General features: G+C 59.7%; 4 protein-coding genes across 4 annotated transcripts in view; 3 read left to right on the top strand and 1 right to left on the bottom strand.

The window, feature by feature from the left end:
* NBEAL2 (neurobeachin like 2) overlaps window positions 1-665 on the top strand; it is a 30,637-nt gene extending 29,972 nt beyond the window's left edge. The window contains exon 55 of the mRNA XM_032128480.1: window positions 196-665. Within this exon, the coding sequence (XP_031984371.1) occupies window positions 196-300 (105 nt within the window). The 3' untranslated portion in view covers window positions 301-665. The remainder of the gene's footprint in view (window positions 1-195) is intronic.
* Window positions 666-1,676: 1,011 nt separating this feature from the next.
* Window positions 1,677-7,743, top strand: LOC116453809 (D-threo-3-hydroxyaspartate dehydratase-like). Its single transcript, XM_032129687.1, has 8 exons — window positions 1,677-1,786; window positions 2,364-2,513; window positions 3,564-3,844; window positions 4,285-4,471; window positions 5,780-5,901; window positions 5,987-6,176; window positions 6,248-6,353; window positions 7,391-7,743. Exons 1-8 carry the CDS (start codon window positions 1,755-1,757, stop codon window positions 7,478-7,480), a joined length of 1,158 nt encoding a protein of 385 aa, XP_031985578.1. The 5' UTR covers window positions 1,677-1,754; the 3' UTR covers window positions 7,481-7,743.
* On the top strand, window positions 7,507-13,248 carry LOC116440862 (basic proline-rich protein-like). The gene is made up of 7 exons (XM_032102144.1): window positions 7,507-7,643; window positions 7,730-8,477; window positions 9,488-9,572; window positions 9,652-9,711; window positions 11,304-11,478; window positions 11,554-11,687; window positions 12,931-13,248. The coding sequence occupies exons 1-7, from the start codon at window positions 7,507-7,509 to the stop codon at window positions 13,077-13,079; spliced, it is 1,488 nt and encodes a 495-aa protein (XP_031958035.1). The 3' UTR covers window positions 13,080-13,248.
* A 1,081-nt stretch (window positions 13,249-14,329) lies between these two features.
* Window positions 14,330-24,096, bottom strand: part of SETD2 (SET domain containing 2, histone lysine methyltransferase) — a 53,617-nt gene continuing 43,850 nt past the window's right edge. The window contains exons 18-21 of the mRNA XM_032128599.1: window positions 23,956-24,067; window positions 19,204-19,284; window positions 19,003-19,104; window positions 14,330-14,750 (exon numbers count right to left, since the gene is read on the bottom strand). Of these exons, the coding sequence (XP_031984490.1) occupies window positions 14,589-14,750; window positions 19,003-19,104; window positions 19,204-19,284; window positions 23,956-24,067 (457 nt within the window). The 3' untranslated portion in view covers window positions 14,330-14,588. The remainder of the gene's footprint in view (window positions 14,751-19,002; window positions 19,105-19,203; window positions 19,285-23,955; window positions 24,068-24,096) is intronic.

Raw genomic sequence — 24,096 nt, 5'->3', positions numbered from 1 at the left:
ATGAGTGTCTGGGAAGGAACAAGGAGGAAGAATGGGATGAGAAAATGGAAGGAGATTGGGATGGAGAAGGGGATGAGGAACTGGAATGGGATGGGGATGGAGAAGGGGATGAGGATCTTGCAGTGGGATGGGGATAAGGAGGATGGAGGAGGGGGTGGGAGAAGGGATGGATAAAGGATTTGGGGCTGTCCCCAGGTGCGGCCGGGCCAGTTCCACCGGCGGCTGTGGCGTTCCACGCGGCGCATCTCCCAGGTGTCGGCCGGAGAGACGGAATACAACCCCTCCGAGGGCAGGGCCTAGGCTGGCACCCACCCCCCCACGCCCCCCGTGCCCCCCACACGGACAGGGGCACCCCGGGCGCCGAGGGGGGCCCGCAGAGCCTCGCCCCGCCCGACATCCGTGGCCTTATCCAGCCCCGCTGGGATGTCCAGCCCCCCCCGGATTTTCGGGAGCCGCGTCCCCCGTTTCCACGGCGGGATGGGGGCGGAAGGAGGCGGGGGCCCCTCGCTGGGAAGGGGGGTGGCACAGCCCCCCCGCCGTGCCCGCTGGCCAGGAGCCGGCAGCGTGTGGGTGCCCCCCGTCCCCCCCGTATTTTTTATTTCTATCCGTTTTTAGAGCTTTTACAGAAAAAGAATTGCTATTAATAATAATAATAATTAATTAATAATATAATAATAATAATATATCTGTGGGAAATCAACGTGTGAGGCCCGTGGCTGCCCCGAGACGGGGACACAGCCCCTCCTGTGTGTGTCCCCCGGTGTCCCCCCACTCGGGTGTCCTGCGGGGGGGGTCCCGGGCAGGGGAGCGTGGGGACACTCGTGTCACGAGTGCGGGGGTTCTCGGCAGCCCAGAGCTCAGGGGTGACGAGGGTGGGGCTGTCGGTGGCCTTGTAGCGGCGTGTCACGAGTGTGGCAGGTCTCAGCAGCCCTGTTGGCCACGTGCCACGAGTTTGTGGGGTCTCGGTAGCTCTGCACACACGTGTCACGAGTGTGGGGGTCCTCAGCCGCCCTGTCCCCACCTGCCACAAGCTGGGGACAGTTTGAGTAGCTCTACACAGGTGGCAGGAGTTGAGAGGGGCCTCAGCAGCCCTGGTACCCACCTGTCACGAGTTTGGGGGGTCTCAGTAGCTGCAGACACACTCGTGTCATGAGTGTGGGAGTTCTCAGCAGCCCTGTACCCACCTGTCACGAGTTTGGGGGGTCTCAGCATCACTCCCCACGTGTGTCACGAGTTTTGGGGGTCTCAGCATCACTCCCCACGTGTGTCACGAGTTTGGGGGGTCTCAGCATCACTCCCCACGTGTGTCACGAGTTTGGGGGGTCTCAGCATCACTCCCCACGTGTGTCACGAGTTTGGGGGGTCTCAGCCGCTCTCCCCGTGTGTGTCACGAGTTTGGGGGGTCTCAGCAGCAGCAGCTGTGTCCCCCCCATGTCGCAGGCGGGGCCAGTGGGTCCCCAGCAGCCCCTGTCCCGTGTCACGAGCACGGGGGGTCTCGGCAGCCCCCATCCCGCTCTCGGCGTCCCCTCCGTGTCCCGGAGCGCGCTGTCCCCGGAGCTGGCAGCGCGTCCTGGCCGCGGCGCCGGAGCGTGTCCTGCGCTGGCCCTGCCACCCCGGCGAGGCCCCTCGGCTGGCAGTGACCCTTGTCCCCGCTCTGGCGGCCGTGCCACGGCGTCACGTGGGGCACGGGGCACCCGCGGGGCCACCGGAGCCACCGCGGCGAGCCCGGAGCAGCCGCGGCGCCGGCCGGAGCCATGGACGGAGCCACGGACGGACGCACGGACAGGTGGGGAGGGGACGCACGGACAGGTGACACCGGGGGTGGCGGGGACACGAGGCCACGCTGCTGGAGGCTGTTCCCGTCCCACTGGAGCTTGGACTGGTGTCCCTGTCCCCGGGCCAGGTGGCCCCGTCCCAGCTTTCCCAGTCCCAGCTTTGCCAGTCCCAGGTGTCCCAGTCAGAAGTGTCCCTGTTCCATAGATCCCAGTCCCTGCTTCCAGTGTCCCCAACCTCGGCGCCCCAGGTGTCCCACTGCTCAGTTTCCCACTCTCCCATGTCCCAATCCCAGCATCCGCCTGACTCCAAGGAACCCTTGGATTGTGCCCAAGGAGGGGGGGACACCCCGGGGCTGCCCCAGCACCAAAACCCCCCCAGGGCCGGGTCCCTGGGGGAGCTCAGCCCCCCAGGAGCCCCCAACCCCCTCCTGGGGGGGTGTAGAGTGGCTGTAGGGTGGGTGCAGGGTGCTTCAGGGTGCTGTAGGGTGCTGTAGGGTGGATGTGAGGTGGGCACAGGGGGTTTTTGAGGGTGCAGGGGGGGTTTCCCAGCAGGTTCCCCCCTCTCCCGCCCCCTCCCCACATTCCCAGCTCGTGGCTGGGAGCCCCCCTGGAGCAGTTGCCCACCCCGGCGCTGACCCTGGACCAGGCCACGCTGCGCGGGAACGCGGAGCGGATGCGGGAACGCTGCCGGGCCCTGGGGCTGCGTCTGCGCCCCCACGTCAAAACACACAAAACCCTGTGAGTGTGACCCCAGAACCCAGTATCCCCAGTAGCCACCCGGTGTCCCCCCAGAATCACCCCTCATCCCTCCAACCTCTTCCCTGCATCCCTCTCAGCGTCACCTCGGCACCCCTCAACCTTCCCCCAGCTTTCCCCCCGGCACCTCCCCCATCCTCACCCCAAAATCCTTCTGCAGCATCCCCCACCCTCCCCATCGGCCCCTCTGCGTCATCCCCCCAGCATCCCCCAGCTTCCTCCCCAGCATTCCCCAGTTTCTCAAGCATCCTCCCAGTCTCCCTCCCAGCATTCCCCATATCCCCCCCCAGCATCCCCCACCTCCCTCCCCAGTATCCCTCCATTATTCCCACAGAATCCTCCCAGTACCCCCCATCCTCTCCCTTAGCACCCAGCACCTTCCCAGGATCCCTTCCATCACCTCCACCTTCCCCCCAGTATCTCCCCATCCTTCCCAGTATCCCCCATCTTCTCCCTTAGCACCCAAGTTCTCCCCCAGGATCCCTCCAGCATTTTCCCAGTTTCCCTCCCAGCACCCCCTCATCCTCCCATTATCCCCCAACCTTCCCCCCAGTATCCCCCCCCTGTCCTCCCAGTACCCCCCAGCTCTCCCTTAGCACCCAACGTCCCTCCAGCACCTTCCCAGGATCCCTCCCAGCTCCTCCTCACCCTCCCTCTCATCGTCCCCACCTTCCTCCCAGTATCCCCCAGTATCCCCCCACCATCCTCTCGGCATCCTCCATCCACTCCCTTGCACCCAGCTTCTCCCCCAGGATCCCTCCAGCATCTTCCCGGGATCCCTCCCAGCACTTCCTCACCAGCCCCACCTTCCCCCCAGTATCCCCCAGTATCCCCCAGTATCCCCCCCATCCTCCCAGTACCCCCCAACTCTCCCTTAGCACCCAGCACCTTCCCGGAACCCCTCCCAGCACCCCCTCAGCATCCCCCACCTCCCCCCCAGCACAGTCCCACATCGCCCCTCATCCTCCTCATCCTCCTCCTCCTCATCCTCATCCTCCTCCTCCTCCTCATCCCTGAGTCCCTGATTCCCAGGGAAGGGGCGGAGCTGGCCACGGGCGGGACCCGCCGGGGCATCGTGGTGTCCACGCTGGCCGAGGCGCGGTTCTTCGCGGCCGGGGGCTTCGATGACATCCTGTACGCGTTCCCGGTGCCCGCCTGGCGCCTGGCCGAGTGCTCGGCGCTGGCCCAGCGCCTCCAGGCATTCCAGCTGCTCCTGGACAGCCCCCAGGGGCTGGAAATGCTGCTCCAGAACCCCCTTCCCGGCGGGAAGCGCTGGCTCGTCTGGCTCAAGCTGGACTGCGGGAATGGCCGGGGTAGGTGACCCCCAAATCCCAGCCGGGGTGCAGGCAGGGCGCAGCGTGTCCTGTCCCGAGGGGGTTTCACCCAGGATGGGCCGTGGGGTGGGATGCTCTGTGTGCCCCCCCGGATCCAGAATCCCAACCAGGATGGGGCATTGAAGTGCCCCCGAAAGTCATTCTTCAGGGATGTTCCTTGGGGAATGGTGTCCCGTGTCCCTCCAAGCCCCCAGATCCACCATCCCAAGCAGGATGGAGAATCCAAGCCACCCCAAAGCCATTTTTCCCGGCCACGCCTGCAAAGGGGGACCTTTAACCCCCTTCCCTTCCCTCCCCAGCCCCATTCCCACCGCCAGGATGCTCCATGGCGTCCCCGTGTCCCCTCACCCATCCCCCTCCCCTCCCCCAACGCGGGGGATCCCAAACCCCCCTCCCACGCTCGTGATCCCCTCGGGCAGCCGGGATTCGTCCCACGGATCCCGAGGCCCTGGCCCTGGCGCGCGCCATCGCCGAGGGGTCCCCGGAGCTGGTGACACTGGTGGGGGTCTACGCCCACTGCGGGAACACCTACGGCTGTCGCGACATCGCGGCCATCCAGGCCATCGCCAGGGCCACCACCGCCGCCGTGCTGGAATTCGTCACCGCGTGAGTGCCCGCGGTGCGCGGGACCGCGGGGATGTGGGCACTCCGGGGATGTGGGCACTCCGGGGATGTGGGCACTCCGGGGATGTGGGGATTCCGGGGATGTGGGGACCCCGAGGGTGTGGGGATTCCAGGGATGTGGGGATTCTGAGGGTGTGGGCACCCCGGGGATGTGGGGATTCCAGGGATGTGGGGACCCCGGGGATGTGGGGACCCCGGGGATGTGGGGATTCCGGGGATGTGCGGATTCCGGGGATGTGCGGATTCCGGGGATGTGCGGATTCCGAGGGTGTGGGCACTCCGGGGACGTGGGGACAGGAAGGGTCAAGGCGGCCGCTGTCCGCACATCCCGAAGTGCGGCTGTTGGCTGTAAATGTGAATCGCCCCCATAAAGGGGCCCCCAAAGCCCCCCCGGGGGGCGCCGGGGGGCGACGGCGGCCCCGCTCGCCTTTGATGTGGCGGCGGTGGCGAGCTGTGACCCGGGGCAGGGTCCCCTCCCTCCTCCCCGCCACCCTTTCATCCCGGCGGGGGCTCGCATCCTGCAGGGAATTGCGGCCGGATGGCTCCTGCTGGGAAAAGGGGGAGGGACCTCCACCCCCCCACCCCGCCAGGGACAGGGATGTGCCCACCTGGGGACACGTCCTGGGGGTGTCCGGCCCAGCCCAGCGCGTGGTGGCACCGGGGAAATCCCAGATCCCCGCCCCAAAATTCGGGGGCTCCCAGGCGCATCTGGGGGCTGGTTCCGAGCACATCTGGGGGTCCTGAAACATCTGGGAGGGGTCCCAAGGACATCTGGGGGGTGCTCTGGGACATCTGGGAGGGGGCCCAGGCATAAATGGGGTGCTCTGACACAATTTTGGGGGGGGGTGTCTGTGGAACATCTGGGCGCGGTTCAACACATCTGGGGGGGATCTCCAGCTCATATGGGTGGATCTCGGGCACATCTGGGGATGCTTGGGCACATCTGGAGAGCGCTCTGCCACATCTGGGGGGATCTGGAGGGACCCACACCGGCCCTGAGCCTTTGAGGGGGCTCCCTGGCACATCTGGCTGGCTCCTGGGCACATCTGGATGTGTCCCCAGCACACCTTGAGTTCTCCCTGGCACACCGAGAGAGGCTCCGCCACATCTGGATGGCTCCCTTGAGTGTGTGCGGGGGGCTCCCTGGCACATCTGGGGCACCCAAAGGTGCAGGACCCACCTCTGGTGTTGTTCCCGGGGGTGCCCAGGGGTGACAGACCCACCTCTGGTCACCTGGGGGTGACGTCCCCCGCCCCGATCACCCAGAGGGTGCTCCCCGTGTGTCCCCAGGCTGCGGCAGGCGGGCATCCCGTGTCCCCAGGCCACCATCGGCTCCACCCCGTCCTGCAGCCACCCGGTGCCGGAGATGTCGCAGCTCACCGAGTTGCACCCGGGCAATTACCTCTTCTACGGTGAGCGGGACGGGCTCTCCCCGGCCGGGTGGGACCCCCCGAGGATGGGTGGGACCCCCCCAGGCTGAGCCCGTGTCCCCCGCAGACCTGCAGCAGACCCAGCTGGGCTCGTGCCGGCCGGAGGAGGTGGCCATCCGTGTCCTCACCAGGGTCATCGGCCACTACCCCCACCGCGGGCAGCTGCTCGTGGACTGCGGCTGGGCCGCCCTGAGCCTGCACGGCCGCGACCGGGGACCCCCGGGCTGTGCGGCCATCGAGGGCCACCCCCGGCTCAGGTGACAGCGCCGGGGAGGGTGGCGGGAGCGGGGGGGGACGGGGGTGACGCGTGTGCCCCGTGTCCCCGCAGGCTGGTGGGGCTCACCCAGGAGCACGGGCAGGTGGAGGCTGTGGATGGCGAGCTGGATTTCGAGCGGTTCCCGGTGGGAAGCACCTTGGCGCTCATCCCGTACCATGTGAGTGTCAGCCCCGCGTGTCCCTTGTGTGGCAGCCCTGTGCCACGGCTCGGTGTCCCTGTGTCACAGCCCTGTGCCACGGCTCGGTGTCCCTGTGTCACAGCCCTGTGCCACGGCTCAGTGTCCCCTCTGTCACAGCCCTGTGCCACGGCTCGGTGTCCCTTGTGTGGCAGCCCTGTGCCACGGCTCGGTGTCCCTCTGTCACAGCCCTGTGCCACGGCTCGGTGTCCCTGTGTCACAGCCCTGTGCCACGGCTCGGTGTCCCCTCTGTCACAGCCCTGTGCCACGGCTCGGTGTCCCTGTGTGGCAGCCCTGTGCCACGGCTCGGTGTCCCCTCTGTCACAGCCCTGTGCCACGGCTCGGTGTCCCTCTGTCACAGCCCTGTGCCAGGGTTCGGTGTCCCCTCTGTCACAGCCCTGTGCCACGGCTCGGTGTCCCTGTGTCACAGCCCTGTGCCACGGCTCGGTGTCCCCTCTGTCACAGCCCTGTGCCACGGCTCGGTGTCCCCTCTGTCACAGCCCTGTGCCACGGCTCGGTGTCCCTCTGTCACAGCCCTGTGCCACGGCTCGGTGTCCCCTCTGTCACAGCCCTGTGCCACGGCTCGGTGTCCCCTCTGTCACAGCCCTGTGCCACGGCTCAGTGTCCCTTGTGTGGCAGCCCTGTGCCACGGCTCGGTGTCCCCTCTGCCACAGCCCTGTGCCACGGCTCGGTGTCCCCTCTGTCACAGCCCTGTGCCACGGCTCGGTGTCCCTGTGTGGCAGCCCTGTGCCACGGCTCGGTGTCCCCTCTGTCACAGCCCTGTGCCACGGCTCGGTGTCCCTGTGTGGCAGCCCTGTGCCACGGCTCGGTGTCCCTTGTGTGGCAGCCCTGTGCCACGGCTCGGTGTCCCTCTGTCACAGCCCTGTGCCACGGCTCGGTGTCCCTGTGTGGCAGCCCTGTGCCACGGCTCGGTGTCCCCTCTGTCACAGGCCTGTGCCACGGCTCGGTGTCCCTGTGTGGCAGCCCTGTGCCACGGCTCGGTGTCCCCTCTGTCACAGGCCTGTGCCACGGCTGCCATGCACCCCGTGTACTTCGTGCACGCTGCCGGGAAGGTGGTGGAGCTCTGGCGCCCCGTGCGCGGCTGGTAGAGGGGAGAGAGAGGAGATTCGGGGGGATGCACCCGCACCCAGACCCCGCACCCAGACCCCGCACCCACAGCGAGATCTTGCACCCAGGAGACCCCGCACCCTCGCCCCTCCGAGCCCACTCCGAGCCTGTGCACCCCCGCTGGGGTCCCGTGGCCCTGTCCCCGTCCCGCGCCCACTCCAAGACCCCGCACTCGCTCCCACGCCCTGCGCCCACCCCAGGTGCTGCATCCACACCGGGGCTCAATAAAGCTGTTTCTCCTGCTTCCAGGCAGTTATTCCCTCGGGGAAGGGCCGTGGGGAGGCGGAGGGGGTTGCACCGCCTCTTCGGTGCCCTCGATCCCAGTTCGCACCAGTCCGCTCCAAGTTGGGCCCGTCCCGGTGGGAGCGCCCCGGGCGGGATTCGAACCCGGCACCCAAAGAGCTTCGAGGGGCGGAGCTCCATTCCTGGCCACGCCCCCAGCCGCGCGCAGCCAATGAGAGCGCGCCCCGCGCGGCCCTGCCCGGGGGAGCCACGCCCAGCCCGGCCCGGCCCAGGCGCGACGGGGCGGCCGAGAGGAGCCGAGCGCGGCCGAACCGGGACCCGGCGGGGCCGAACGGAGCCGAGCGGGGCCGAGCGGGGCCGAAACGAGACCCAGCGGAGCCGAACGGAGCCGAGCGGGACCGAACCGGGACCCAGCGGGACCAAACCGGGACCCAGCGGAGCCGAACGGAGCCGAGCGGGGCCGAGCGGGGCCGAAACGAGACCCAGCGGAGCCGAACGGAGCCGAGCGGGACCGAACCGGGACCCAGCGGGACCGAACCGGGACCCAGCGGAGCCGAACGGAGCCGAACCGAAGCCGAGCGGTGCCGGACGGGATCGAACCGGGCGGAGCCGAAGCGGTTCGGAGCGGCTCGGCCCCGCTCGGCTCGGTTCGGCCCGGCCCGGTGCGGGGGTCCCGGGCCGGTGCCGGCGATGCGGCCGCTCCCGGTGCCGCTGCTGCTGCTGCTGCTGAGCCCGGTGCGGGACGGGACCGGGAGCGGGACTGGGAACGGGCCGGGACGGGATTGGACTGGGAACGGGAGCGGGACTGGGAACGGGCCGGGCCGGGATGGGACCGGGACCGGGAGCGGGACTGGGAACGGGCCGGGGCGGGATGGGACTGGGAACGGGAGCGGGACTGGGAACGGGCCGGGCCGGGATGGGACCGGGACCGGGAGCGGGACTGGGAACGGGCCGGGCCGGGATGGGACCGGGACCGGGAGCGGGACTGGGAACGGGCCGGGCCGGGATTGGACGGGCCGGGTCTCCCGCTGCCCCCGGGGCGCTCCGGGTCACTTCGCTCCGTGGCTTTTGTTGAAGTTTTTGGGGTTTGATTCGGTTCAGTTTGGGCCATTTCGGTTCAGTTCCTTTTCTTTCATTTTATTCCGTTTTCCTCCATTTTTTTCCTCTTTATTCTCTTTTATTTCCGTCGGTTATTTTCTTTTTCTTTTCCTTTTTTAAATTTTTTTATCGTCCCTTTTTAGTACATTTTCTCTTTTCTTCTCTTATTTTTGTTTTCCTCTTTTATTTCATTCTTTTTTGAATTTTATTTTTTTATTTTCCTTTTTAATTCTATCGCATCTTCATTCCTGTATTTCCTCTTATCCTATTTTACTTATTTTCTTTTATTTTACTTTCCTTTATTTCAAGTCATTTTCCTTCCTTTCATTTTAATTTACTTCATCTTTTCCTTTGCTTTCCCTTCACTTCGTTTATTTTCATTCCCGTCCGTTTCAATGCCTTTTATCTCTTTTTTATTTACGATTTATTCCCTTTCCTTTTTACTCTTTCCGTTTGATTCCCCACTTCTATTTATTTCCCTTTCTCATCATTATTTATTTTTGCTGCTCCTCAATCCCTCTCCTCCCACTCTTTTCCCTCTCTAATCCCCCTTTTCCATGCTTTTGGGGGCATCCCAGCGGGAATTCGCGGGGCCCTGGAGCGAATTAAGGGGAAACTGAGGCAGCCCCTCCCCCCTGTGCCCGCAGGTGCCGGGGCGGGGCGGGGGGTGCCCCCCGTGTCCCCCCGGTGTCCCCGAGCCCTGCGACAGCCGCTGCCCGCCCTGCGCCCGCAGTGAGTACCCCAAAAACACCCCGCACCCAGAAACACCCAAAAACAACCCCAAAAACCCCAAAATGCCCCAAACCCGCAGCGCGGAGCCCCGCGGAGGAGGAGCCGGAGGAGCCGTGCCCGCCCTGCCCGCCGTGCACCCGTGAGTGGCACCGGGACCCCGGCGGGGGCACTGAGGGGGCTGGGCCGCGGGCCCCCTTTTGTGCCTCAGTTTCCCTTGGTGTGCCTCAGTTTCCCTTGGTGTGCCTCAGTTTCCCTTTTGTGCCTCAGTTTCCCTTTTGTGCCTCAGTTTTCCCTTTTGTGCCTCAGTTTCCCTTTTGTGTCTCGGTTTTCCCTTGGTGTGCCTCAGTTTTCCCTTTTGTGCCTCAGTTTCCCTTTTGTGCCTCAGTTTCCCTTTTGTCCTCAGTTTCCCTTTTGTGCCTCAGTTTCCCTTTTGTGCCTCAGTTTCCCTTTTGTGTCTCGGTTTTCCCTTGGTGTGCCTCAGTTTCCCTTTTGTGCCTCAGTTTCCCTTTTGTCCTCAGTTTCCCTTTTGTGCCTCAGTTTCCCTTTTGTCCTCAGTTTCCCTTTTGTGCCTCAGTTTCCCTTTTGTGCCTCAGTTTTCCCTTGGTGTGCCTCAGTTTCCCTTTTGTGCCTCAGTTTCCCTTTTGTGCCTCAGTTTCCCTTTTGTGCCTCAGTTTTCCTTTTGTGCCTCAGTTTTCCTTTTGTGCCTCAGTTTCCCTTTTGTGCCTCGGTTTTCCCTTGGTGTGCCTCAGTTTCCCTTTTGTGCCTCAGTTTTCCCTTTTGTGCCTCAGTTTCCCTTTTGTGCCTCAGTTTCCCTTTTGTGCCTCAGTTTTCCCTTTTGTGCCTCAGTTTCCCTTTTGTGCCTCAGTTTCCCTTTTGTCCTCAGTTTCCCTTTTGTGCCTCAGTTTTCCCTTTTGTGCCTCAGTTTCCCTTTTGTGTCTCGGTTTTCCCTTGGTGTGCCTCAGTTTCCCTTTTGTCCTCAGTTTCCCTTTTGTGCCTCAGTTTCCCTTTTGTGCCTCAGTTTTCCCTTTTGTGCCTCAGTTTCCCTTTTGTGTCTCGGTTTTCCCTTGGTGTGCCTCAGTTTCCCTTTTGTGCCTCAGTTTTCCCTTGGTGTGCCTCAGTTTCCCTTTTGTGCCTCAGTTTTCCCTTTTGTGCCTCAGTTTCCCTTTTGTGCCTCAGTTTCCCCACGTTGCTCCTCAGTCTCTCCATGTCCTGCCCCGGTTTCCTCTCGTTCCTTACTTTCCCCTCGTCGTTCCTTAATTTCCCTATATTATGGCTCAAGTTTCCCTTGTGGTGCCTCAGTTTCCCCGTTTGTGCCTCAGTTTCCCTTGTCCTGCTTCATTTTCCCCACATCGTTCCGTAAGTTCCTCTTGTCCTGCCTCAGTTTCCTCCTTTTTTCCTCTCATTCCCTCTTTTTCTCCCTCGGTTTCCCCTCACGCCTCACTTTCCCTTGTCTATCTCACCCCCCTTGTGCCTCAGTTTCCCCTTTTTTATCTCAGTTTCCCTCGTTTTACCCCATTCCCCCTTCTGTGCCTCCGTTTCCCCCTTTTTTCCCCTTATTCCCCCTCCTTGTGCCGCAGTTTCCCCCCGTGTCCCTCGGGGGAGGTGACGGCGGGAGGTGTCCCCAAAACCGAGGGTCACACCCCCTGCCCCCCCCCCTCCCCTCCCCAAGGGGAAACTGAGGCACGGCCGGGAACGTCCGCATTCCCTTCCCCTTTTTTGGGGATCCCACAGACGAGGCCACGGCGCCGCTCCCTGAGGGGACCCCGCCGGTGTCGGGGGACCCCCGAGTGACCCCGCCGGTGTCGGGAGCCCCCCCCGAGCCGCCCCCCGGGGACATCATCCCCCTGTACTGCGCCCTCCTGGCCGCGCTCGTCGTGGGGCTCGTGGCCTACGTGGCCTTCAAGTGGTGAGTGGGGGGTCCCGGGGGGGGACACACGGGGATTTGGGGACCCCCGGTGACCCCCCCCCCGTGTCCCCCCAGCTGGGACACCTGCAGGAAGAAGCGGCAGCTGGACAAGGCGAGGGACGCGGGGGACGCGGGGGTGGCGGCGGACGGGGAGAAGCTGCGGGGGGACAGCGGCGTCTGCCCGGACAGCCCCGGCCTGGAGCCCCCCCGTGAGCGCCCCGGGATCGGGGGGGGTGGGGACACCCAGGCCTGGCGGGGTCTGGGGACATCCGAGGGTTTGGGGACACCCAGCCCCGGGGGGATCTGGGGACATCCGAGGGTTTGGGGACACCCAGCCCCGGGGGGAATTGGGGACATCCGAGGGTTTGGGGACACCCAGCCCCGGGGGGAATTGGGGACATCCGAGGGTTTGGGGACACCCAGTCCCGGGGGGATCTGGGGACATCCGAGGGTTTGGGGACACCCAGCCCCGGGGGGAATTGGGGACATCCGAGGGTTTGGGGACACCCAGCCCCGGGGGGGTTTGGGGACATCCGAGGGTTTGGGGACACCCAGTCCCGGGGGGATCTGGGGACATCCGAGGGTTTGGGGACACCCAGCCCCGGGGGGAATTGGGGACATCCGAGGGTTTGGGGACACCCAGCCCCGGGGGGGTTTGGGGACATCCGAGGGTTTGGGGACACCCAGCCCCGGGGGGAATTGGGGACATCTGAGGGTTTGGGGACACGCAGCCCTGGGGGGGTTTGGGGACATCCGAGGGTTTGGGGACACCCAGCCCCGGGGGGAATTGGGGACATCCGAGGGTTTGGGGACACCCAGCCCCGGGGGGATCTGGGGACATCCGAGGGTTTGGGGACACGCAGCCCTGGGGGGGTTTGGGGACATCCGAGGGTTTGGGGACACCCAGTCCCGGGGGGATCTGGGGACATCCGAGGGTTTGGGGACACCCAGCCCCGGGGGGAATTGGGGACATCCGAGGGTTTGGGGACACCCAGCCCCGGGGGGAATTGGGGACATCCGAGGGTTTGGGGACACCCAGCCCCGGGGGGAATTGGGGACATCCGAGGGTTTGGGGACACCCAGCCCCGGGGGGATCTGGGGACATCCGAGGGTTTGGGGACACGCAGCCCCGGGGGGAATTGGGGACATCCGAGGGTTTGGGGACACGCAGCCCTGGGGGGGTTTGGGGACATCCGAGGGTTTGGGGACACCCAGCCCTGGGGAGGGTGAGGGTTTGGGGGCACCTGAGAATTTTGGGGTGGATGGGATAGGATGGGATCAGGGAGCACCTGGATGGGGTTGGGAAGCCCCCAAATGGGATTAGGGAGCACCTGGATGGGGTCGGGAGTCCCCTACTCCTCCCGGTGGGGCTCGGGAATCGCCCCCATGCCTCCCTCGGTCCCTCTGTCCCGGTGTGGAATTCCGGGATGCTGATCCCGTCCCTCCCCGCAGCCCCCCCGGAGGGTCCCTCCCCGCTCCCGGGGTCCCCGCGGCGCCAGGAAGAGCCGGGAGAGCTGGAGCGGCTCCTGGAGCTGGGGACACCCGGCAGCGAGCGGCGCGGCCCCGGGGCGGCCCCGGGGGACATCACCTCCGCCGTGTGACCCCCCCGGGACACCGGGGCCGCGCCGGTGGCTGCTCCCGGGGGGGGTTCCCGCTTCCCGATGGATTCCTGGGGTTTTTTACGTGGGTTTTGTACTTTTTTAGGGATTCTGGGGGGCGGGACAGGGACCTTTGGTGGGGGTATTAAACGTGTCACTGGGTGCCACCAGGGTTTGTGTCCTTGGGTGTCCGTGTGTCCGTGCGTGTTCCTGGGGTGTGTCCCCTCGGGTGTCCCCAGTGTCACCAGGTGCCTGTTTGTCCCCAGGATGTCTCCCCTGGGCATCCCGAGTGTCCCCAAGTGTCCATGTGTCCCCAGGATGTGTCCCCTGGGCATCCCGAGTGTCCCCAGGTGTCCATGGAATGTGTCCCCTCAGGTGTCCCAAGTGTCCCCAGCTGTCCACGAGTCCCCTCAGGTGTCCGTGTGTCACCAGGATTTGTGTCCTCGGGTGTCTGTGTGTCCCTGGGAGGCACCCCAAGTGTCCCCACGATGTGTCCTTGGGTGTCCCTGCATCCCTGGGATGTGTCCCCTCGGGTGTCCGGAGTGGGTGTCCCCAGGTGTCCGTGTGTCCCCAGGAGCTGTCCCCTCAGGTGTCCGTGTGTCCCTGGGGTTCTGGCCATCCCTGTGTGTCCCCACATTTGTCACTGGGATGTGTCCCGGGGTGTCCCAGACAGACCCCAGGCGTGGGTGGCCCCAGGAGGAGGAGGAGACACCCCAAAGTGCCCAAGGCAGGTGGCAGCGGGCACAGAAAGAGCCATTTTTAACCCCAAAATGCTCCCGTGTCACCCCAAACCTCCCTTCCCCTTCCCAGGGGTCTGGATTCCCGGGAATGCTGAGGGTGACAGGAGGTCCCCAAGGGAGAGGGGACATCCCAAGCCACGTCCCCTCTGTGGCCCCGCCCGGCGTCGGTTTTGGGGTTCGGGGTCTTTTGGTTGTTTTGTTTTTCTTTTGATTTTTTATTTTTTTCTCTTTTTTTGCTCCTTTTTTTTTTTACATAAAAAGTTCCGTAAAAATTGGATAAAGTAAAATGCTCGAAGCAGTAAAATCAATCTTATCAACATGGCCAGAAATCCGCAGTATTTACAGGGAAAACGGGAGGAAAACCTCGCGGAACCAAAAGGAAAACCAAGGAAACAACCCCAAAAAAAAAACCAAAAAAAACAAAAAAAACCTTGGGAATAACCCCCAAAGTCTCCTGCCAAACGTTCCCGTGGGATCGGCACGTTTGGGGCTGAAAGCAACGGGAAAAAAGCAAATTATTATCAATATATTCACATATACGTTAAAATATAATACAGAGCTTGGGAGGAGAGCCGGGCTCAGCAAAGCCTGGATCGGGAAAAGCAGGCTTGGGAAAGCCCGGCTCGTCCGCGGCGGCGGGAACGGAGTTTGTTTTCCTTAAAAAAACAAAAATTTATCATCATCATCATCATCAATTCACAGGTTGGTGGCTCGGAAGGGCGAATCCCGGTGGGACTCGGGGCTCCCGAGGGCCGGGGGGTCATTCCAGGGGCTATTCCAGCTCCGTGTCCTCTTTGGGCTTGTAGAGGATCCCGAATTTCTGCATGTACTTCTTGATGTATTCCTTGGTTTTGTGTTTGACGTTCTCGTTGCACTCCAGGTCCTCGGGGTTCTTGCAGTACTTGAGCTCCTTGTTCATCACTCCGTGGGTCAGCTGCGGAGAGGCCGGGAATGCCGCGGGAATGCCGCGGGAATGCCGGAGTCAGGCCCGGAATTCCCAGCGAGCCGAGGCCTGGGCACTCCCCAAGCCACTGTGCTGCTACTTCCCAAATATTTCTGCTGATTTCCAAATGTTCCCTGAGCTACTGTCGTATTACTCCTCAAATATTCCTCAAATTTCCCCAAATATCCCCCAAATATTCCTCAAATTTCCCCAAATATCCCTCAAATATTCCCCAAATATTCCCCAAATACCCTTCAAATATTCCCCAAATACCCCTCAAATATTCCCCAAATATCCCTGAAATATTCCTCAAATATCCCCCAAATATCCCTCAAATATCCCCCAAATACCCCTCAAATATTCCCCAAATACCCCTCAAATATTCCCCAAATATCCCTGAAATATTCCTCAAATATCCCTCAAATATCCCCCAAATATCCCTCAAATATTCCCCAAATATCCCCCAAATATTCCCCAAATATCCCTCAAATATTCCCCAACTATCCTTCAAATATCCCCCAAATATCCCTCAAATATTCCCCAAATATTCCCCAAATACCCCTCAAATATTCCCCAAATACCCCTCAAATATTCCCCAAATATCCCTGAAATATTCCTCAAATATCCCCTAAATATCCCTCAAATATCCCCCAAATACCCCTCAAATATTCCCCAAATATCCCTGAAATATTCCTCAAATATCCCTCAAATATCCCCCAAATATCCCTCAAATATTCCCCAAATATCCCCCAAATATTCCCCAAATATCCCTCAAATATTCCCCAACTATCCTTCAAATATCCCCCAAATATCCCCCAAATATCCCTCAAATATTCCCCAAATATTCCCCAAATACCCCTCAAATATTCCCCAAATACCCCTCAAATATTCCCCAAATATCCCTGAAATATCCCCCAAATATCCCCCAAATATCCCTCAAATATTCCCCAAATATTCCCCAAATATCCCTCAAATATTCCCCAAATATTCTCCAACTATCCCTCAAATATTCCCCAAATATTCCCCAAATATTCCCCAAATATCCCCCAAATATCCCTCAAATATTCCCCAAATATTTGGTGTTCCCCTAATATCTGCCATTATTTTCCAAACTTTCCCCAAGCTATTTTCCTGGTATTCCCCAATTATTCGATTATTTCCCAATATTCCCTGAGCTTCTCTCATATTATTGCCCAAATCTTTCCTGTTATTCCCCAAATATTTCTCAAATATTCCCTAAATATTTGGTAGTGTTCCTTCAATATGTATTATTTTCCCAACATTCCCAAGCTATTTTCCCATTACTCCCTAAACATTCCCCAGCCATTCCCCAAATATTGCCTATGATTCCCTAAACTCTTTTTCTATTACTTCCCAAATACTCTAATATTTCCTATTATTCCCCCAATCAATTTGCTGTTATTTCCCAAATATTCCCTAACATTTGAAATTGTTCCCCGCAATGTTTGCTTTCATTTCCCAAATATTCCCTAAGATATTTTCCTGTTATTTCCCCATTCTTCAAATATTCCCCATTATTCCCCCAAATATTCTAAATGTTCCCTGTTACCCTCAAGCGTTTCCTATTATTTCCCCAATGAATTTGCTATTATCCCCCAAATATTCCCTAAATATTTGATAGCATTCCCCAAATATTCCCTAAATATTTCCTATTATTCCTCCCTATAATTTCTCCATTATTCCACAATTATTTACTATTATTCCCCAAATATTCCCCAAACTATTTTGCTATTACTCTCCAAGTATCACCTGAAAATCCCCCAGACATCCCACATTATTCCCCACACTGTTTTACTGTTACTCCCCAAATATCTCCTGTTATTCCCCACTCTTCCCTGTTACCCCCCACCATTTCTCCTTCCCTTCCCTCTTCCTCGAGGCAGCTGGAGGGACTTGGAATGACACGACCCCCCTTCCTGGGGCCAGTCCTGTGTCCCCATACCCCACATCCCATATCCCTGTACCCCGTGTCCCCATATCCCCATGCCCCCTATCCCTGTAGCCCCCATGTCCCTGTGTCCCCATGTCTCCACATTTCCATGTCCTCATGTCCCCAATTCCCAAACCCCCATGTCCCTGTGTCCCCATGCCCTCATGTTTCAGCATCCCCGTGTTCCCGTGTCCCCATGTCCCACTGCCCCCACATCCCCGTACCCTCCATGTCCCCACGTTCCCACATTCCCATATCCCTGTGTCCCTGTTCCCATGTCCCCGTACCCTCCATGTCCCCACGTTCCCACATTCCCATATCCCTGTGTCCCTGTTCCCACATCCCCGTACCCTCCATGTCCCCACATTCCCACATTCCCATATCCCTGTGTCCCTGTTCCCACATCCCCGTACCCTCCATGTCCCCACGTTCCCACATTCCCATATCCCTGTGTCCCTGTTCCCACATCCCCGTACCCTCCATGTCCCCACGTTCCCACATTCCCATATCCCTGTGTCCCTGTTCCCACATCCCCGTACCCTCCATGTCCCCACGTTCCCACATTCCCATATCCCTGTGTCCCTGTTCCCATGTCCCCGTACCCTCCATGTCCCCATGTTCCCACATTCCCATATCCCTGTGTCCCTGTTCCCATGTCCCCGTACCCTCCATGTCCCCATGTTCCCACATTCCCATATCCCTGTGTCCCTGTTCCCACATCCCCGTACCCTCCATGTCCCCACATTCCCACATTCCCATATCCCTGTGTCCCTGTTCCCATGTCCCCGTACCCTCCATGTCCCCACGTTCCCACATTCCCATATCCCTGTGTCCCTGTTCCCATGTCCCCGTACCCTCCATGTCCCCACGTTCCCACATTCCCATATCCCTGTGTCCCTGTTCCCATGTCCCCGTACCCTCCATGTCCCCACGTTCCCACATTCCCATATCCCTGTGTCCCTGTTCCCACATCCCCGTACCCTCCATGTCCCCACGTTCCCGGATTCCCATATCCCTGTGTCCCTGTTCCCATGTCCCCGTACCCTCCATGTCCCCACGTTCCCACATTCCCATATCCCTGTGTCCCTGTTCCCATGTCCCCGTACCCTCCATGTCCCCACGTTCCCGGATTCCCATATCCCTGTGTCCTGTGTTCCCATGTCCCCGTACCCTCCATGTCCCCACGTTCCCACATTCCCATATCCCTGTGTCCCTGTTCCCATGTCCCCGTACCCTCCATGTCCCCACGTTCCCACATTCCCATATCCCTGTGTCCCTGTTCCCATGTCCCCGTACCCTCCATGTCCCCACGTTCCCACATTCCCATATCCCTGTGTCCCTGTTCCCATGTCCCCGTACCCTCCATGTCCCCACGTTCCCGGATTCCCATATCCCTGTGTCCCTGTTCCCATGTCCCCGTACCCTCCATGTCCCCACATTCCCACATTCCCATATCCCTGTGTCCCTGTTCCCATGTCCCCGTACCCTCCATGTCCCCACGTTCCCACATTCCCATATCCCTGTGTCCCTGTTCCCATGTCCCCGTACCCTCCATGTCCCCACATTCCCACATTCCCATATCCCTGTGTCCCTGTTCCCATGTCCCCGTACCCTCCATGTCCCCACGTTCCCACATTCCCATATCCCTGTGTCCCTGTTCCCATGTCCCCGTACCCTCCATGTCCCCACGTTCCCGGATTCCCATATCCCTGTGTCCCTGTTCCCACGTCCCCGTACCCTCCATGTCCCCACGTTCCCACATTCCCATATCCCTGTGTCCCTGTTCCCATGTCCCCGTACCCTCCATGTCCCCACGTTCCCACATTCCCATATCCCTGTGTCCCTGTTCCCATGTCCCCGTACCCTCCATGTCCCCACGTTCCCACATTCCCATATCCCTGTGTCCCTGTTCCCATGTCCCCGTACCCTCCATGTCCCCACATTCCCACATTCCCATATCCCTGTGTCCCTGTTCCCACGTCCCCGTACCCTCCATGTCCCCACGTTCCCACATTCCCATATCCCTGTGTCCCTGTTCCCATGTCCCCGTACCCTCCACATTCCCATATCCCTGTGTCCCCGTGTCCCCATGTCCCCATACCCTCTATGTTCCCATATCCCTGTGTCCCCGTGTTCCCATGTCCCCGTACCCTCCATGTTCCCATGTCCCCGTACCCTCCATGTTCCCATATCCCTGAGTCCCTGTTCCCATGTTCCCGTACCCTCCATGTCCCCACGTTCCCACATCCCCGTGTCCCTGCAGCCCCCACTCCTCCATTCCCCCATTCCCACCTTGCGTGCCAGGTGCTTGAAGTCCTCGGTGGTGGTGATCCGGCCCACCTTGCAGTCGGGTTTCCGGTAGGGATTCAGGCACTGCACGATGAACTGGGACATCTGCGGGACACAGCACTGGATCCGGCTCCCCGCTCCCAGCATCCCACCCCATCCCACCCCATCCCACCCCATCCCTGGGCTGGCACAGGGATCGCTCACCTCTTTCCTGAACACCTCCTTGCTCTTCTTGGCCAGCTCGCTGGATGTGTCGGCTTCCGCTGTCTTGGGCTTCTTGGAAGACTGGAGAAGGGAACACCGGGATGGCAACGCTTCCCTGTTCCCCCTTGGGGACAGTCCCACAGCCAGGCGGGCAGCACACGCTTCCAGCCCATTCCCAGGGAGCTTCCCAGCCCATTCCCAGGGAGCTTCCCAGCCCCATGCCAGCACACTCCCCAGTCCAATCCAGTCTTCCCAGCCCGATCCCGATGGGCTTCCCAGCCCAGTGCTGCTGAGCTTCCAGGCCCAATCCCAGTGCACGCTCCAACCCATTCCCAACACCTTTCCCAGCTCAGTCCCAGAGAACTTCCCAGCCCAAGGCCAGCACTGATCCAGGTGCACTTCCCAGACAAATTCCAGCACACTCCCAACCCCAAACCCGGCATTTCCCAGCCCGGTCCCATGAGCTTTCCCACCCAGTCCTGCTGCTCTTCCCACCCTGATCCCACCAAACTTCCCGGCCCAGTCCTGGTGCACTCCCCAGTTCAATCCTGGCAGTCCAGGTGAGCTTCCCAGTTCATCCCAGTGAACTTCCCAGCCCGATCCAGGCACACTTCCCAGCTCATTCCTGCTGGGCTTCCCAGCCCAGTCCCGGAACGCTCCACACCCCAAAGCAGGCATTTCCCAGCCCAATCCCAGTGAGCTCCCCATCCCGACGCTGGCACGCTCCTCGCCCCAACCCAGGCACAATTCCCAGTCTAATCCCAGTCCAGGCCCAGCATTTCCCAGCCTTGCTCCTGGCATTCCCCAGCCTGGTCCCAACACACTTCCCAGCCCAATCCTGGCACAATTCCCAGCACACCCCGGTCACACTCCTGGGCTGGGAGGCACAGGGACCACTCCTTGCTCTTGTTTGCTTTGGAAAAAAAGCTGGAAAAAGAGCAGGAGCAGGTCCTGGGGCAGCCAGGCTGGTCCACAGCGGGAGCAAGGCCTGTGGTGGTGGATTTTCCTTCAGGAATTCCCTGGGAGGGCTGGGGCCCCCCACAAGCGTTCACACGGACTAACTTTAGCTACACTCAAGATGAAGGGAATTTTCTAGGAATTTCTGGCTGCTTCCCTGAGTACTGATCCCTGATTCACTAGCGGAGTGGAATCCGCTCTGGCTGCATCCCGGAGCACATCCCTTCCTGCTGGACCCACACCCACCTCCCACACGCTCCCATCCCAAGCTCTGCCATCTCCTTGGAGCCTAGGGGAGGGAAAAGCGGCAATCCCTGCACCAGCACCATTTTCTGGGAGAGGTCTGGCATCCAGCTAATCCCGACTTGGATTGTAAGGACGGGAAGAGCAAAAGGATTTGTTAAAGGTTTGGAAAGCCGGGGGAGGCTTCCCTTCTCCTTCTGCTCTTTGATGATGTCCCAATATTTCTTTTAATTAAAAAAATCCCACTTTTTTTCAAGTGTTGAACACTGAAAAAAGCAGGAGCCATCCCATCCCTTTCAATCCCTAAAAACGTGCCTGGAGGCTGGAGGGCAGAGCTGCAGAGCCGTGGGAGCAGAGGGACAGGGCGTAAATCAGCCGCGCCAGGGAGGTTTTATGGCCGAGGCTTGGCCGGAGCAGGGACATCAAAGCTCCTGCTCCGGCCCCAGGCTCGGCTGCCACTTCAAAAGGCCGGGAATGGGGAGCAGATGGCTCCGGATGGCTCCGGCACCAACGCCTGCAGTGCTCCGTGGGCAAACCCTCATCATTCCCAAACCCTTCCCAAACCCCTCGTCATTCCCAAACCCTTCCCAAACCCTCATCATTCCCAAACCCTTCCCAAACCCCTCATCATTCCCAAACCCTTCCCAAACCCCTCGTCATTCCCAAACCCTTCCCAAACCCTCATCATTCCCAAACCCTTCCCAAACCCCTCATCATTCCCAAACCCTTCGTTCTTCCCAAACTTTTGTCATTCCCAAACCCTTCCCAAACCCTTTGTTCTTCCCAAACCCTTTGTCATTCCCAAACCCCTCATCATTCCCAAACCCTTCATTCTTCCCAAACCCCTCATCATTGCCAAACCCTTCCCAAACCCTTTGTTCTTCCCAAACCCCTCGTCATTCCCAAACCCTTCATCATTCCCAAAGCCTTCTACAGCAAACCCTGCTCCACCCCCAAATCCTTCTCCATCCCCAAATCTTTCTCCACCAACCCAACCCTTTCTCCATCCCCCAACTCTTCTCCATCACCAATCCCTTCTCCATCATGAAATCCTTCTCCAACCCCAAACATCCTTCTCCATCACCAAACTCTTCTCCATCACCAACCCATTATCCACCCCCAAATTCTTTCTCCATCCCCAAACCCTTCTCCATCCTGAAATCCTTCTCCACCAATCCTTTCTCCACTCCCAAACCCTTCTCCATGACGAATCCCTTCTCCATCAGCAATCCTTTCTCCACCACCGAATCCTCCTCCATTCCCAAACCCTTTTCCATTCCCAAATCCTTCTCCATTCCCAAACCCTTCTCCACCCCCAAACCCTTCCCCATCCAACCCCTCTCCGTGTGGGATGAGGGGAAAAATCGGTGTCTAAAATTGGCAGGGAAAGATGAGGAGGAGAAATAAAAGCTCCATTTCCAAGCTCCTCCTCGTGCCAAAGTGCCAATTCCTCCTCGGAGAATTTTCCCTAATTTTAGGCTAAAATTGCATTTTAAATTTCTTTTAATATCAAAACCTCTTTATCAAGGCCTTCCTCCCTCACCTCCCCGAAGTGTAATCCCATAATCCAAAGCCTGCCAGGAAAACTAACACAGAAAAATGCCCCAAAATGGTGCTGTCGCTGTTTTTCAGCCTCTGGAGGAGACAGGAATGGACAAGCCACAAAAACAGTGGGAAAACCAGCCTGGGATGGGATCAGGAAGCCAAATGTTTGGGAAAAGCTGGAGGAGCCTGACTGGGATTCTCTTCTCCAGCAGCTGGGATCTGCTCTGTTGACACTGACTTTTCCATGGAGAACCAACGGGCACAGACAAACCCAACCCAATTCCAAGCTTTTTCCATCTAAAAGGATGCAAAACCTTCAGAATCCAGCCCAGCGTCCCTGCCAGCCTTCCTGCTGAGCCACTCCCTCCAGAAAACTGTATTCCATGGGGAAAAACAGGATTCCAAGGGTGTTTTAAAGGGAATGGCGACCCTGGCTTCCCACTCCTCTTGTGCCTTTCCATCAAAATCCTCCCCCACAGCCCAGGAACACCGGGAATAGCAGCCGCAGCTGTCGGACGCCGGAGCCGCGGTGCCGGTGGGTTTAATCCCTCCTGGGTGGGTTTAATCCACTTGGGAAAGGTGTGGGGTGGGGAGCAGGGTGAAAAATCCAAGGAATGTGGTTGTAATTTCAGGGTGGAAGCGTCGGAGGCGGGAGCCGTGACCATGGGAATTCAGTGCCAGGAAAATCCCGACCTTCCGGCCATCCTGGCCCAGAAGAAAAGGAATTGAAGCTCTGGAGTGAGTTGGAACCACCTCACCCTGAGGTCAGCCAGAGCCACGGCTCATCTAGGAATGAGGGGTTCATGGATTCAGGGAAATTCAGGGATTTGGGGTTTGGAGCGAGCAGCAAAACCTGGAAGGAGCAGGGAGTTCATGTCCGGCCCGAGGTGAAGCCCTTGGATGGTCACCTCGGCCCTCAGCTCCTCCTCATCCCAGTTTATGGGATAAACCCCCACATTCATGGGAGCATCATTCCTTGCTGCTCCCTCTGCTGTGCAGGCAGCACGGAGACCCTCAAAATTCCATAGGAAAACAATTCCCAAGCTCGAAAGCACCAGCACAGCTCTATTCCCTCACTCGGAAGAGCCCAATCTTCTCCTCAGCACCTCCTTCCCATCCCAGGGATGCTCCCAGATACCTCCAAGCTGCTCTGCACCACTGAACTTCAGCTCATCCCTCCACAGAGATGCAATTCCCAGCTATTCCAGCTCCAAATCTCCCTTCAGAGCCTCAAATTAACATTTTCTTCATCAATCCCAACATCCTTCAACAATATTTGCAATCCTGAGATCCCGGAATCTCCAGGGAATGCCATGGGATAAAGGTGACACTGATCCAGGGGTAAGAATCCTTGAAAAGGCTTCCCTGGATTCCCCTGTGGAAGAAACAGCTCCTGGCTGTGCAGGGAGTGCCAGCTCTGAGCTCATTTTCCAATTAATTTCTTTCCAGGGAGATAAATATTTGTCCGTAATTTTGTCGGAGTGAACTCGCCAGGAATCCTGGCTGGAGCACTCGGAGGCGTTCCGGGAATGGGATTAACCCTTGGGATCCTGGCAGCACATGGAAAGGCAACAGCAGCCGTGTGGGATGTTCCTGGGTGCTGCAGGGTTCCAGGGTGCTGCTGCTTCCGCCTCCAGGAAAGTCACTCCCGGGAATGCGGGAGCACCGGAGCAGTGGGAGGATTGATTCCTTTCTTTCCATGGATCTTCTCCAGCTTTTTAAGGAATCAGAAAGATACAGGAAAGGCTCCTAAGCTACACCCTCAGTTTGTCCTTCTCAATGTTATTCCCCCTCATTCCCTTTTTTTTTGGCCAGCTCCACACACGAGGTTGGAATGCAGGGCAGAACTTCAGGGAAGTCCGGTGTCCACTCGAGCTGTGGCCGCAACGGCCGAGCCCCAACAGAGCCACTCCAGAGGATCCGGGGTCACTTCTGTCCCCCTGCCACGCCCCGAATCCACACTGACCTCCCATCCCATGGTCCTTCCCAAGGATTTGCCTCCCTCACCTTCATGGGGTTCTCGTCGTACGTGGGGGTCCCGAGGTCCATCTCGGCCTCGTGCTCCAGGCTGGTGTCGTCCCCGGGGCTGTCCCAGGTTGGAGGATCCCACTGGGTTTGTCTGGAGGAAGGGAGACAGACCCTTAAAGA

Source organism: Corvus moneduloides, chromosome 1 (assembly GCF_009650955.1).
Source record: "Corvus moneduloides isolate bCorMon1 chromosome 1, bCorMon1.pri, whole genome shotgun sequence".
Lineage (NCBI taxonomy): Eukaryota > Metazoa > Chordata > Aves > Passeriformes > Corvidae > Corvus > Corvus moneduloides.
The sequence above is the reverse complement of the archived record's forward strand: the minus strand, read 5'-3'. Positions and strand labels throughout refer to the sequence as shown.

Coding starts and splice junctions, on each gene's coding strand:
- LOC116440862 (XM_032102144.1), top strand. CDS start 7,507: ATGCACCCGCACCCAGACCCCGCACCCAGACCCCGCACCCACAGCGAG. Junction 7,644..7,729: donor GGTCCCGTGGCCCTGTCCCC/GTCCCGCGCCCA, acceptor GGCTCAATAAAG/CTGTTTCTCCTGCTTCCAGG. Junction 11,688..12,930: donor CCCCGGCCTGGAGCCCCCCC/GTGAGCGCCCCG, acceptor CCCTCCCCGCAG/CCCCCCCGGAGGGTCCCTCC.
- LOC116453809 (XM_032129687.1), top strand. CDS start 1,755: ATGGACGGAGCCACGGACGGACGCACGGACAG. Junction 2,514..3,563: donor GTCAAAACACACAAAACCCT/GTGAGTGTGACC, acceptor CCTGATTCCCAG/GGAAGGGGCGGAGCTGGCCA. Junction 6,354..7,390: donor TGGCGCTCATCCCGTACCAT/GTGAGTGTCAGC, acceptor CCTCTGTCACAG/GCCTGTGCCACGGCTGCCAT.